We start from the raw sequence: 14,605 nt of genomic DNA, 5'->3' as shown, positions 1-14,605 counted from the left end.
AGTGCAGTGGCACTATGATAGCCTACTGCAGCCTAGAACTCCTGGGCTCACAGGATCCTCCCACCTCAACCTCCACAGTAGCTGGGACAACAGGTGCGTGTTACTATGCCTACTAATTAAAAAAACTTTTTTAGAGGCAGAGTCTTTCTATGTTGTCTAGGCTGGTCCTGAACTCCTGACTTCAAGCAATCCTTCTACATTGGTCTCCCAAAGTGCTGGAATTACAGGCATGAGCCATTGCACCTGGCCACAAGAGTTTGGTATTTGAAAAGATACAAAGTGAGACTCTTGTAGATGGCATATAGTTGGATCCTGGTTTTCAGTCCATTCAGCGAATCTCTGTCTTTTAATTGGGGACTTTAATCTATTTGCATTTAAAATAATTACTGACGGGGAATAACTTACTATGGCTGTATTAATTATTTCCTATATGTCTTGTAGCCTTTTCAGGCCTGCTTTCCTTTGTTACTGCCTTCCTTCATTTTTCATTGATTTTTTTTGTAGTGACATGCTTTGATTTCTTTCCCATTTCCTTTTGGGTATATTCTGTAGATATCTTACTTGAAGTTACCAATGAGATCACACAACATAACTTAAAGTTATAACAATCTATAACAACTTCAGTTGCATACAAAAACCTCTACTTCTTTACTACTCCACCGCAATTTATGTTATCAATGTCTTAAGTTAGATCTTTATATACTGTATACCCATAACTTGTTTTATTTTTTGGGACAGAGTCTTGCTCTGTTGCCCAAGCTGGAGTGCAGTGGCATGATTTTGGCTCACTGCAACCTCCACCTTCTGGGTTCAAGTAATTCTTGTGCCCGAGTAGCTGGGACTGCAGGCATGCACCACCATACCCAGCTAATGTTTATATTTTTAGTAGAGACGGGGTTTCACCATGTTGGCTGAGCTGGCCTCGAACTCCCGACCTCAGGTGATACTCCCATCTCAGCCTCCTACTCCAGGACAGGTGCGGTGGCTCACGCCTGTAATCCCAGCACCTTGGGAGGCCGAGGTGGGCGGCCAGGCAGCCCCCAGACAAGTCAGTACATTGCATGCATGGTCCACTCTTTTGTTTCTGGCCCAAGGGAAGAGCCAAGGTATGGGAGGTTTTCTCCCGGTTGAACTATGCTTTGCCGGGGAGGGAGAGGGACATGGGCGCGCAAAATGCCACAAACTTGCCTAGCACTTTTGATAGACTATGTTCTTGGTTAGGCATTGGCTTGGGCACTGAAACTTCTTAATTCGGCTCTAGAGTTCTCACAGTATATTCTGGTCTGTATATGGTTGTTAATTCAGTGTCTCCATGGGGTAACAAGGGCCTGGAGCTTCCTAGTCTACAATCTTGCAGATGTCTCCCAGATTGTTCCTATTTAAAGCCCTCTGTTATTTCACTCCAGTCTGGACTAATTGCTTCCTAGGTGTGCTATTCATTGTAATCTTGGGACTTCAGTACTCTCCTGGATTAAATCTGATGTTCCCTGAATCCCATGCCTCCCCACTTTTTTTGATTACTTCCTCATTCCTTTGATATACTACCTCAGGTAACCTCCTAAGAAACAGGGTATGGGGATATATTTTCAAATTCCTGCATAGCTGGAAATGTCTTAATTCTATCTTCACACTTAACTGATAGTTTGGCTAAGTACAGAATTCTAAGTAGTTTGTTTTAGACAATTGCTTTAGGTGAGCAGACAAAAAATTGGCAATTAAACATGGGGATCCTTAAAGGTCAGAATGTGGGAGACCTTTTTCCTGTAGCACCAACTCTGTACTAGCTGTCTTTGTTTATTACAGACGGTTCAGTCAACGTTTTTCTTTTTTGAGACAGAGTTTCGCTCTTGCTGCCCAGGCTGGAGTGCAATGGCATGATCTTGGCTCACTGCAACCTCCACCTCGCGGGTTCAAGTGATTCTCCTGCCTCAGTCTTCCGAGTAGCTGGGATTACAGGCATGTGCCACCACACCCAGCTAATTTCGTATTTTTTCGTAGAGACAGGGTTTCTCCATGTTGGGCAGGCTGGTCTCAAATTCCCGACCTCAGGTGATCTGCCCACCTTGGCCTCCCAAATTGCTGGGATTACAGGCATGAGCCACCGTGCCCGGCCTCATTCAACTTTTTTAGACAATAAATTCTCTGACTTTTTGCCTGAAGGTAGGTAACCTAGCTACTGATCCTTCTGCCCTCAGCAATGAAGAGGTTGGCTGTTCCATCCACAAACTTTCAATAAATATCCAACAGCCCACATCTGACTCCTGCCCTCTATTAGATATTGTGTTTCTAAGTCCAAGACCTCTCTGGTGCTCCAAAGTGAAGATTCGTCCTTTCTTGGTTGTAGCCTCTCTACATGTATGTGGCTTTCTCTGCCCAGCTTCATCAGTCATCACTCTTACATTCTCTGTAGGTCTCCCTAATCTTCATTCAAATCTACTATCCTTCCTCTTTTTTTATAGCCATGAATTCATAACTTTCTCTATTCATTTACTATTATTTTTAATGGGATCTCAAGGAGAGGGATAAGTAAATATACTAAATCTTGAATTGGAAGATAGCATATACCATTTCAATAGGAATTTTTTGGCAGGGGTGGGAGTATCAGGAGGGAATAATGGTGTAGACTTTATTACCAGATTTACTGTCACTTTTCTTTTTTCTTTTAAGACACGGTCTTGCTCTGTCACCCAGGCTGGAGTACAGTGTTGTGATCATGGATCACTATAGCCTCGACCTCCTAGGCTCAAGCAATCCTCCTGCCTCAGCCTACAGAGTAGCTGGGACTACAGGCACCTGCCACCAAACCTGGCTAATTTTCTTTTGTATTTTTAGTAGAGACGGGGTTTCACTGTGTTAGCCAGGATGGTCTCAATCTCCTGACCTCATGATTCACCCGTCTCAGCCTCCCAAAGTGCTGGGATTACAGGCGTGAGCCACTGCGCCCAGCCGGGATTTCTATGGTATACAAAAATAAGAGGTTCTAGAATAGGTTGAAGATAGCAAAGTTTTCCAGGTATTTGCAATATTTCATGATTAAAAAAAAAAAAAAGAGGACAGGTGCAGTGGCTCAGGCCTGTAATCCCAGCACTTTGGGAGGCCAAGGCAGGTGAACTGCTTGAGGTCAGGAGTTCGAGAGCAGCCTGGCCAACATGGTGAAACCCTGTCTCTACTAAAAATATAAAAATTAGCCAGACATGGTGGCATGCATCTGTAGTCCCAGCTACTTGAAGGCTGAGACATGAGAATTGCTTAAACCCGGAAGGTGGAGGCTGCAGTGAACCGAGATGGCGCCACTGCACTCCAGCCTAGGTGACAGAGTGAGACTCGAAATCAAAACAAACAGACAAAAAAGAGCTTTATCTAAAATACTTTTTTTAATTAATTTTTTTTGCACACAAAAACAATAAACATTTTCTAAAAATACATACAAACAAAAAGATGTGTATCAAACATATTAGGAAGGTTGCACATGGGAAGACGGGGAATAGAAATGGGGAGTGGGAATCAAAATAAATGAGAGAGGGACTTTATATGGATCAGTGATAATAACTCAATCCTCTATTTGACGAAGAAGGAGAAGGAAGAGGAAGAAAAAGAAAGTGGGATAAAGGATCAGAAAGGGAGGAAAATAGAAAAAATTAGAGTATGACTCCAGGATAGACCTGTTTTGTTGTCACTGAGTTGGTTGGTTGGTTTGTCTGCTGTATTTTTCATATGTTTCGCCATGTTGGCCAGACTGGTCTCGAACTCCTAGCCCGAAGTGATCAACCCGCCTTGGCCCCCCAGAGTGCCGGGACCACAGGCGTGAGCCACCACGTCCAGCCCCCAGATGGCTTCTGGCCTCCCTGGTATACCTCCCAGATGGGGTGGTCGGGCAGAGGCACTCCCCACATCCCAGACGGGGTGGCCAGGCAGAGGCACTCCTCACTTCCCAGACGGGGCGGCCGGGCAGAGGCGCTCCTCACTTCCCAGACGGGGTGGCCGGGCAGAGGCGCTCCTCACTTCCCAGACGACGGGTGGCCGGGCAGAGGCGCTCCTCACTTCCCAGACGGGGCGGCCGGGCAGAGGCACTCCTCACTTCCCAGACGGGGCGGCCGGGCAGAGGCGCTCCTCACTTCCCAGACGATGGGTGGCCGGGCAGAGGCGCTCCTCACTTCCCAGACGACGGGTGGCCGGGCAGAGGCGCTCCTCACTTCCCAGACAGGGCGGCCGGGCAGAGGCGCTCCCCACTTCCCAGACGATGGGTGGCCAGGCAGAGGCGCTCCTCACTTCTTCCCGGACGGGGTGGCCGGGCAGAGGCGCTCGTCACTTCTTCCCGGACGGGGCGGCCGGGCAGAGGCGCTCCTCACTTCTTCCCGGACGGGCGGCTGGGCAGAGGCGCTCGTCACTTCCCAGATGGGGCGGCTGGGCAGAGGCGTTCCTCACTTCCCAGACGGGGCGGCCGGGCAGAGGCGCTCCTCACTTCCCAGATGATGGGTGGCCGGGCAGAGGCGCCCCTCACTTCCCAGACGATGGGTGGCCGGGCAGAGGCGCCCCTCACTTCCCAGACATGGGTGGCCGGGCAGAGGCGCTCCTCACTTCCCAGACGATGGGTGGCCGGGCAGAGGCGCTCCTCACTTCCCAGACGACGGGTGGCCGGGCAGAGGAGCTCCTCACTTCCCAGACGGGGCGGCCGGGCAGAGGCGCTTCCTCAGAATCCACAGGTCATGGCACCTCTCTTCCTGTCACCAGCACTTCCTCAGCATCCACAGGTCACACCACCCCTCTTCCTGTCACCAGCGCTTCCCCAGCATCCACAGGTCATGCCACCCCTCTTCCTGTCACCAGTGCTTCCCCAGCATCCACAGGTCATGCCACCCCTCTTCTTGTCACTGACGCTTCCTCAGCATCCACAGGTCATGCCACCCCTCTTCTTGTCACTGACGCTTCCTCAGCATCCACAGGTCATGCCACCCCTCTTCCTGTCACTGACACTTCCTCGGGCGTGACCTGTGGAAGCTGAGGAAGTGTCAGTGACAGGAAGAGAGGTGGTGTGACCTGTGGATGCTGAGGAAGTGCTGGTGACCGGAAGAGGGGTGGCGTGACCTGTGGATGCTGAAGAAGTGTCAGTGACAGGAAGAGAGGTGGTGTGACCTGTGGATGCTGAGGAAGCGTCAGTGACAGGAAGAGGGGTGATGTGACCTGTGGATGCTGAGGAAGCGCTGGTGACAGGATGAGGGGTGGTGTGACCTGGGTGGGAGGCTGGGAAGGGGGGGTGTGACCTGTGGATGTGAGGAGGCGGTGACAGGAGAGGGGTGGGTGACCTGTGGATGCTGAGGACGTGTCAGTGACAGGAAGAGGGGTGGTGTGACCTGTGGATGCTGAAGAAGTGTCAGTGACAGGAAGAGAGGTGGTGTGACCTGTGGATGCTGAGGAAGCGCTGGTGACAGGAAGAGGGGTGGTGTGACCTGTGGATGCTGAGGAAGCGTTAGTGACAGGAAGAGGGGTGGCATGACCTGTGGATGCTGAGGAAGCATCAGTGACAGGAAGAGAGGTGATGTGACCTGTGGATGCTGAGGAAGTGCTGGTGACAGGAAGAGGGGTGTGTGACCTGTGGATGTGAGGAAGTGCTGGTGACAGGAAGAGAGGTGGTGTGACCTGTGGATGCTGAGGAAGTGCTGGTGACAGGAGGAGAGGTGGTGTGACCTGTGGATGCTGAGGACGTGTCAGTGACAGGAAGAGGGGTGGTGTGACCTGTGGATGTTGAGGAAGTGCTGATGACAGGAAGAGAGGTGGTGTGACCTGTGGATGCTGAGGAAGTGCTGGTGACAGGAGGAGAGGTGGTGTGACCTGTGGATGCTGAGGATGTGTCAGTGACAGGAGGAGAGGTGGTGTGACCTGTGGATGCTGAGGAAGTGCTGGTGACAGGAAGAGAGGTGGTGTGACCTGTGGATGCAAAAGAAATTATTATCAGAGCAAACAGGCAACCTGTGAAATGAGAAAATTTTTGCAATCTAACCATCTGACAGAGGTCTAATATCCCGAATTTACAAGGAAGTTAAATTTACGAGAAAAAAATAAACAACCCCATCAGAAAGCGGGCAAAGGATATCAACAGACACTTATCAAAAGAAGACATTTATGCCACCAACCAACATGCAAAAAAGCTCATCATCATGGATCATTAGAGAAATGCAAATCAAAACCACAATGGGATATCATCTCCCGCCAGTCAGAATGGCAATTATTAAAAAGTCAAGAAACAGCAGATGCTGGCAAGGCTGTGGTGAAATAGGAACGGTTTTACACTCTTGGTGGGAGTGTAAATTAGTTCAACCATTGTGGAAGACAGTGTGGTGATTCCTCAAGGATCTAGAACCAGAAATACCATTTGACCCAGCAATCCCATTACTGGGTATATGCCCAAAGGAATATAAATCATTCTGTTATAAGGATACATGCACATGTATCTTTACTGCAGCACTATTCACAATAGTAAAGACATGAAACCAACCCAAATGTCCATCAGTGATAGACTGGATAAAGAAAATGTGGTACATATACAGCACAGAATACTATGCAGCCATAAAAAAGGAATGGGATCATGTCCTTTGCAGGTACATGGATGAAGCTGAAAGCCATCATCCTCAACAAAGTAACAGAGGAACAGAAAACCAAACACTGCATGTTCTCACTCAGAAGTTGGAGTGGAACAATGAGAACACATGGACCCAGGGAGGGGAACAACACACACCAGCGCCTGTCAGGGGCGGGACAAGGGGAGGAAGAGCGTCAGGATAAATAGCTAATGTATGCAGGTGATGGGTTGATAGGTGCAGTAAACCACCATGGCACATATATACCTGTGTAACAAACCTGCACGTTCTGCACATGTATCCCGAAACTTAAAGTAAAAAAATGAAAAGAAATAAAAAGAAAAAAATGAAAAATTAATATATCACAATTGTACATATTTGAGGGATAAAAAAATAATAAGAGATGGGACCAGGCATGGTAGCCCCACCTGCAATCCGAGCACTTTGGGAGGCCGAGATGAGTGGATCACTTGAGGTCAGGAGTGCAAGACCAGCCCAGGCAACATGGCAAAACCCCATCTCTACTAGAAAAAAAAAAATACAGAAATGGCTGGGCATGGTGGTGGGTTCCTGTAATCCCAGCTACTCAAAAGGCTGAGGCAGGAGAATTGCTTGAACCCAGGAGGTGGAGGTTGCAGTGAGCAGAGATCATGCCACTGCACTGCAGCCTGGGCGACAGAGCAAGATTCTGTCTCAAAAAAAAAAAAAAAAAAAAAGAGAGAGAGAGAGATAGGGGTGCCGAATTCCCACAGAGGAAGGCCCCTGATAGGCACTGCTTCAATCGTCTAGAAAAAGCACAGTCGCAGGAATATAGCCAATGGTCTTCTCCAGCTCCCGCCTATCTTCCTTGTGAGGGGGAAGGTGAGGTTAGACTAGAATGGTGAATGAACTGTGTTAAACTCCATGGGAAAAGGGAATCAGTACCTCTGCTATAAGCTGGGTTAACTCTCTCAACTTGAATTATAGCATTATCTTTCTTAAAAATAAATTAAATTTCTACTTTTCTTTTTCGTTATTAACATTTGTCCCAATCTAGTAAAAAACCCAAGGGTAAATGCATATACTCTTGCCCTGGTCACAGACTACCATGAAGCTAATATTATTGATCATAACCACTTTAAAAAAGAAAATTATTTCCCAGGCAGAGGCCAGGCATGGTGGCTCATGTCTGTAATCCCAGCATTTTGGGAGGCCAAGGTGGGAGGATCACTTGAGGCCAGGAGTTTGAGACCAGCCTGGGCAACATAGCGAGACCCTGTGTCTTAAAAAATAAAAATAAAAAAAAATAAATATTAAATAAATAAAGAAAAATATTTCCCAGGCAGAATGTTTAAATATTGGCTTTTTTTGTTTACAATATTTCATAGCACCTACACTAGCCACATACCATCTTCTTGAATATTACCTTAGTCTCTGAGTCTCTGAACTAAGAAGAAACCAAGAAAACTTGCCTTTTCTTTTTTCTTTTAGAAACTGACTCTTTTGGGTTTTCATTAGTTCCCTAGCTGTTCTCAAACTTCTTTCTTTTTCCTTTTTAAACATATATATATATATATATATATATATATATATATATATAGAGAGAGAGAGAGAGAGAGAGAGAGAGAGAGAGAGAGAGAGGGTCTTCTGCCACCCAGGCTGAAGTCCAGCGGTGTAATTGGCCTTCTGAGTAGCTGGGACTACAGGCACACACAATCATGCCTGGGTAATTTTTTTATTTTTGTAAAGGTGGAATCTTGCTATGTTGCCTAGGCTGGTGTCAAACTCCTGGCCTCAAGCGATCTTCCTGCTTCAGCCTCTCAAAGTACCGGGATTAAATGTGTGAGCCACCGCTCTCACCCTTTTTTTTTAACCTCAGTGCTCCTAGATAGTTGGCAAGATGATATTCAGAGAGACAAAGTCTCAGGGAAGAATTTATGTTCAAGTACACTTTCTGGAATTGACTAATTCCGCCACTTTCTCTTCTTAAGACAGCAATTTAGACTCTCAAGTGAATGATAATGGTTATGAACCAGCTCTAATTGTTAAAAAAGTGACTCACTTGCAAGCTTCTGCACTTCATTAATAGTAACTGCTTACTAGTGACACACTTGTAAACTGACGTGGACAAAGGCACGGACTGAACTGCAGAGCCCTCTGGGAGGTCGCTGGGCCCCTGGCTTAATCCAAAATGACTCCACTTCAACTTTAAATGGAAACTTCCTTTAGTCGGAATTATGATGACATTTGTTGATAGGACTCTAAATTCGATGCCTGCTTTCTCCTAGAGAAAATTTGCAAAACTTGGGTTTCTCCGAGTAAGGTTTAAATTTAAAAACATTCTCTATGCAGTTATTTTTAACCTTATTTCATTTCCCTGAGAACATAATTAAGAGCATTTGTCTATCATCAGGCTTTGAGTAAACAGACAGGAGCTATCTAGGGGCCAAACTTTCTGAATGTGTAAATTCTTGGCAATTAACATCTGCTCAAATCAGTATCAGCAGCAGAAGTTTGATGACAGCACCGTCCTTTTTTTTAAAATAAAGATTTTTGTAGTTCTTTATAAAAGTGGCACAGCTCCGTTTCAGCGATATGGAAGAAGAGATAAGCCTCTAATAGCAAAACCAGCCGATGCCAGATAAATGCATGTTATAAAATGTAATAAGTATTTTCAATGCAGAGGTGAGATGAGAAGAAAGAAAGGGAAGCACTCAGGAGAGAAGAAGTTAACAACTAAGATGGTGAGTCAATGCCCTTGGAAATGTGCTGACTGAAAGGCTGAAAAAGGAAAGGAAGCAAGACCTTCGGTCACGACACTGAACTGAGTTTCCCTGCAAAAAGCTGGAACCTGAATGGTATTGCCTAGGTTTTCTTCTAGGGTTTTTATGGTTTTAGGTCTAACATGTAAGTCTTTAATCCATCTTGAATTAATTTTTGTACAAGGTGTAAGGAAGGGATCCAGTTTCAGCTTTCTACATATGGCTAGCCAGTTTTCCCAGCACCATTTATTAAATAGGGAATCCTTTTCCCATTGCTTGTTTTTGTCAGGTGTGTCAAAGATCAGATAGTTGTAGATATGCGGCATTATTTCTGAGGGCTCTGTTCTGATCCATTGATCTATGTCTCTGTTGTGGTACCAGTACCATGCTGTTTTGGTTACTGTAGCCTTGTAGTATAGTTTGAAGTCAGGTAGCATGATGCCTCCAGCTTTGTTCTTTTGGCTTAGGATTGACTTGGCGATGCGGGCTCTTTTTTGGTTCCATATGAATTTTAAAGTAGTTTTTTCCAATTCTGTGAAGAAAGTCATTGGTAGCTTGATGGGGATGGCATTGAATCTATAAATTATCTTGGGCAGTATGGCCATTTTCACGATATTGATTCTTCCAACCCATGAGCATGGAATGTTCTTCCATTTGTTTGTATCCTCTTTTATTTCATTGAGCAGTGGTTTGTAGTTCTCCTTGAAGAGGTCCTTCATGTCCCTTGTAAGTTGGATTCCTAGGTATTTTATTCTCTTTGAAGCAGTTGTGAATGGGAGTTCACTCATGATTTGGCTCTCTGTTTGTCTGTGATTGGTGTACAAGAACGCTTGTGATTTTTGTACATTGATTTTGTATCCTGAGACTTTGCTGAAGTTGCTTATCAGCTTAAGGAGATTTTGGGCTGAGACAATGGGTTTTTCTAGATATACAATCATATCATCTGCAAACAGGGACAATTTGACTTCCTCTTTTCCTAATTGAATACCCCTTATTTCCTTCTCCTGCCTGATTGCCCTGGCCAGAACTTCCATTTGACCCAGCCATCCCATTACTGGGTATATACCCAAAGGACTATAAATCATGCTGCTATAAAGACACATGCACACGTATGTTTATTGTGGCACTATTCACAATAGCAAAGACTTGGAACCAACCCAAATGTCCAACAACGACAGACTGGATTAAGAAAATGTGGCACATATACACCATGGAATACTATGCAGCCATAAGAAATGATGAGTTCATGTCCTTTGTAGGGACATGGATGAAACTGGAAACCATCATTCTCAGTAAACTATCGCAAGGACAAAAAACCAAACACCACATGTTCTCACTCATAGGTGGGAATTGAACAATGAGAACACATGGACACAGGAAGGGGAACATCACACTCCAGGGACTGTTGTGGGATGGGGAGAGGGGGGAGGGACAGCATTGAGAGATATACCTAATGCTAAATGACGAGTTAATGGGTGCAGCACACCAACATGGCACATGGATACATAGGTAACAAACCTGCACATTGTGCACATGTACCCTAAAACTTAAAGTACAATAATAATAATAATAATAAAGAAAAAAGATATCATCTATTTTATCTGCTATTTTGATTAATAAAACAGATACTGCATTAAGAAAAAAAAAAGCTGGAACCGCCAGCAAAAAAGGTGGACTAGAAAGATCAGGAAGAAAAAAGAAAAAGGAAGCAGAATGAAGGATATAGTAACAGACCAGAACTCGCTATAGAAACAATTAAAAATGGAATAAATGAAGCCAAAGATTAGTTTTTTGAAAATAAAACAAACACCTGGCAAGAGAAAGAAAGTGGGGGGAGTGGGAGGAGGGAGACAGAGAGAGACACAAAAGACACAGATACCAAGATTATTAGAAACAAAAAAGGGTACATAACTTCAGAAAAAAAAATTTAAGAGACAGTGCTTTGATGAATTTATACCAAAAAATATGAAAACTTAGATAAATTGGATATACTGTCCTTAAAAATATAATTTATCAAAAATGAATTAAGAAAAAAAGAAAACCTGGTGATAAACTATTTTATTTATTTAATTTTATTTAATTTTATTTATTTATTTTTTTGAAACAGAGTCTTGCTTTGTCGCCCAGGCTGGAGTGCAATGGCATGATCTCTGCTCATTGCAACCTCCACCTCCCAGGTTCAAGATTCTCCTGCCTCAGCCTCCCGAGTAGCTGGGATTACAGGTGTGTGCCACCAGGCCCGGCTAACTTTTGTATTTTTAGTAGAGACTGGGTTTCACCATGTCATCCTGGCTGGTCTCAAACTCCTGACCTCAGGTGATCTACCCACCTCGGCATCCCGAAGTGCTGGGATTACAGGCATGAGCCACCTTGCCCGGCTGCTATAAACTGTTTTAAATTGAATCAGCAGTTTAAAAAATATAATCTAGGCCGGGCACGGTGGCTCACGCCTGTAATCCCAGCACTTTGGGAGGCCGAGGCAGACAGATCACAAGGTCAGGAGATTGAGACCATCCTGGATAACACGGTGAAAAAAAAAATTAGCTGGGTATGGTGGCAGGCACCTGTAGTCCCAGCTACTCTGGAGGCTGAGGCAGGAGAATGGCGTGAACCTGGGAGGCAGAGGTTGCAGTGAGCCGAGATCGTGCCATTGCACTCCAGCCTGGGTGACAAGGTGAGACTCCGTCTCAAAAAAAACAAATACGTACATATAATCTATCCACCCCACAAAAAATGTAGGCTAAGATGATTTTACAGGCAAATCAGACATTCAAGGAATAGGTAATTTAAATTCTATACAAACTTATTCAGAGTTTGGAACAGGAGGAAATGATCTAATACTAATTTTATAAGGTTGGAAACCAAACATAGGATAAGAAAGACAAACTATAGATTAATAAGTCCCAGTAATAGTAGTTGGAAGCATAGTAAATAAAATATTAGCAAGCCAAAGTAGAATTTTTAAAAAGTGCATCATGGCCGGGCGCAGTGGCTCATGCCTGTAACCCCAACACTTTGGCAGGCCGAGGCGGGCGGATCACTTGAGGCCGGGAGTTCCAGACCAGCCTGGCCAACCTAGAGAAACCCTGTCTCTGGTAAAAGTACAAAAAATTTGTATTTTTTTGGATTACAGGTGTGTGCTGGGCGTGGTGGCACACACCTGTAATCCCAGCTACTCAGGAGGCTGAGGCACGAGAATTGCTTGAACCTAGGAGGCAGAGATTGCAGTGAACCGAGATTGTGCCACTGCACTCCAGCCTGGGCGACAGAGCAGGACTCTATCTTAAATAAATAAATAAATAAATAAATAAAAATTTAAAAAGTACATCATGATCAAGCTGAGTTTAAATCAGAAATGCAAGATAAAGACAATGCTTTCTTAATGTAAATCACCATGTGAACAGAATGGAGGGGAAACACGATCACCACAGCAGATACAGGAAAATTATTTGATAAAAGTCAACACTTACTCCTGTTAAAACTCCTAGCAAACTAAAAAGACACGTTAACTCTTTTAACCTGATAAACAATGTCAATTATAACCCCGTGTAAACATTATACTTAAAACACTGGAAACATTTCTGTAAAATCAGGAATAAAACCAAGATGCCAACAATCACTGCATCTAATCAGCATTAGATTGGAGGTTTTAGCTGCTGAAATAAGACGAGAAAAATAAACAAAAGGTATGAGAGTAGAGAAATGTTATTTTGGGTATGGAAGGGATGAAACAAGCCTATGGTTATTTGCAGATAACATAATCGTTTACATAGAAACTTCCCAAACATATAAATTATTAGCAAAGTTCTACATCCATAATCAAAATTTTAAAAATAATTGCATTCCAGCTGGGCATGGTGGTTCACGCCTGTAATCCCAGTGCTTTGAGAGGCTGAGGCAGGAGGAACACTTGAGGCCAGGAGTTCGAGACCAGCCTGGGCAACATAGCAAGATCCTGTCTCTACAGAAATAAAAAATAAAAAAATAAAAAATTAGCTGGGCATGGTAGCACTCCTATATATCAGTGAAACAGAAAATATTTTTAAGACTATAGTGTTTATGATAGTGACCAAAAAAAGTATATAAAAATAAATCTAACAAAAGATGTGCTTAATCTTTATGGACAAAATTGTACAACTGCATTGAAATATGCCAAAGAAAACACACATACTGGTTACGTGCATTTGGGAACATTTAGATAGTTGAACGATCAAAACCCATAATCTTGCTACCAGACAATGCTTCCTTCCAGGATGTTTTTATGCTTTAAAAAATATACAGTTTAGGCCGGGCGTGGTGGCTCACACCTGTAATCCCAGCACTTTGTGAGGCTGAGGTGCGCGGATCATGAGGTCAGGAGATTGAGACCATCCTGGCTAACACGGTGAAACCCCATCTCTACTAAAAATACAAAAAAATTAGCCGGGCATGGTGGCGGGTGCCTGTAGTCCCAGCTACTCAGGAGGCTGAGGCAGGAGAATGGCGTGAACCCAGGAGGCGGAGCTTGCAGTGAGCCAAGATCGCACCACTGCACTCCAGCCTGGGTGACAGTGAGACTCCGTCTCCAAAAAAAAAATTAAAAATTAAAAAAATACATATATAGTGTAACTTATTCAGTATACGTAATTTTATATCCTGCCTTTTTAGCCATACCTGATATGAGCATTTCTTCAAGATACTAGCTTCATAAACATAGCCTGAGAAGAGGCACATCTTTTATGTCTTGGATGGCAGTTCCTTGCTTCCCTCTTTTGGAGTCCTACAAGAGCTGGCTCAGGGGGACTGGGAGTGCTCAGCTCCACAGTAAAATCTAGGGTGCTGTATAAAAACTCCCTGCTGAGCTCTGGTGGCCTCCTTCCTAACAAAGCCACTCCCCCAACTGGAAGCATTGTTACCCTTCCCATTTTCCGTTAAACAGGAGCAGGTCTCTCTCCTGGACCATATCCTGCTGTGTGTCCACCGTACCCACCTCTCTGTGTGATGAGAGCTCGGGGGTCATGTGGACTCCACTGCTCCCTGCTTGCAATTTCTCCTTAATATGTCTTACTTTATGCCCATTCTGTGTGTTGCTAGTATGTATGTGTGACACTGTGTGTGTGTGTGTGTCCCTTCCCTTATGGAACACTGGACATAGCCTTTAAACATTTTTTTTTCCAGATGGAGTTTCGCTCTTCTTGCCTAGGCTGGAGTGCAACGGCACGATTTTGGCCCACTGCAACCTCCGCCTCGGTGATTCTCCTGCCTCAGCTTCCCAAGTAGCTGGGATTACAGGCATGTGCCACCACGCCA

At 44.6% G+C, this 14,605-nt stretch overlaps 1 protein-coding gene across 1 annotated transcript; it reads right to left on the bottom strand.

Moving 5' to 3' along the window:
* Window positions 1-4,930: 4,930 nt before the first annotated feature.
* Window positions 4,931-14,315, bottom strand: LOC115833701 (mucin-5AC-like). Its single transcript, XM_030808439.1, has 3 exons — window positions 14,212-14,315; window positions 5,304-5,563; window positions 4,931-5,229 (listed from the first exon to the last, which is right to left on the bottom strand). The coding sequence occupies exons 1-3, from the start codon at window positions 14,313-14,315 to the stop codon at window positions 4,931-4,933; spliced, it is 663 nt and encodes a 220-aa protein (XP_030664299.1).
* Window positions 14,316-14,605: the final 290 nt, after the last annotated feature.

The sequence above is a fragment of the Nomascus leucogenys genome, unplaced genomic scaffold (genome assembly GCF_006542625.1).
Source record: "Nomascus leucogenys isolate Asia unplaced genomic scaffold, Asia_NLE_v1 Super-Scaffold_3019, whole genome shotgun sequence".
Taxonomy (NCBI): Eukaryota; Metazoa; Chordata; class Mammalia; order Primates; family Hylobatidae; genus Nomascus; species Nomascus leucogenys.
The sequence above is the reverse complement of the archived record's forward strand: the minus strand, read 5'-3'. Positions and strand labels throughout refer to the sequence as shown.

Bases quoted from the DNA above. Each gene is read 5' to 3' on its own strand.
- LOC115833701 (XM_030808439.1), bottom strand. From the start codon at position 14,315: ATGACCCCCGAGCTCTCATCACACAGAGAGGTGGGTACGGTGGACACA. The intron at 5,564-14,211 runs GTAACAATGCTT...TCCTGTCACCAG, and splicing joins TTTAACGGAAAATGGGAAGG to CACTTCCTCAGCATCCACAG. The intron at 5,230-5,303 runs GTCACCCACCCC...CCTCCCACCCAG, and splicing joins CACGTCCTCAGCATCCACAG to GTCACACCACCCCTCATCCT.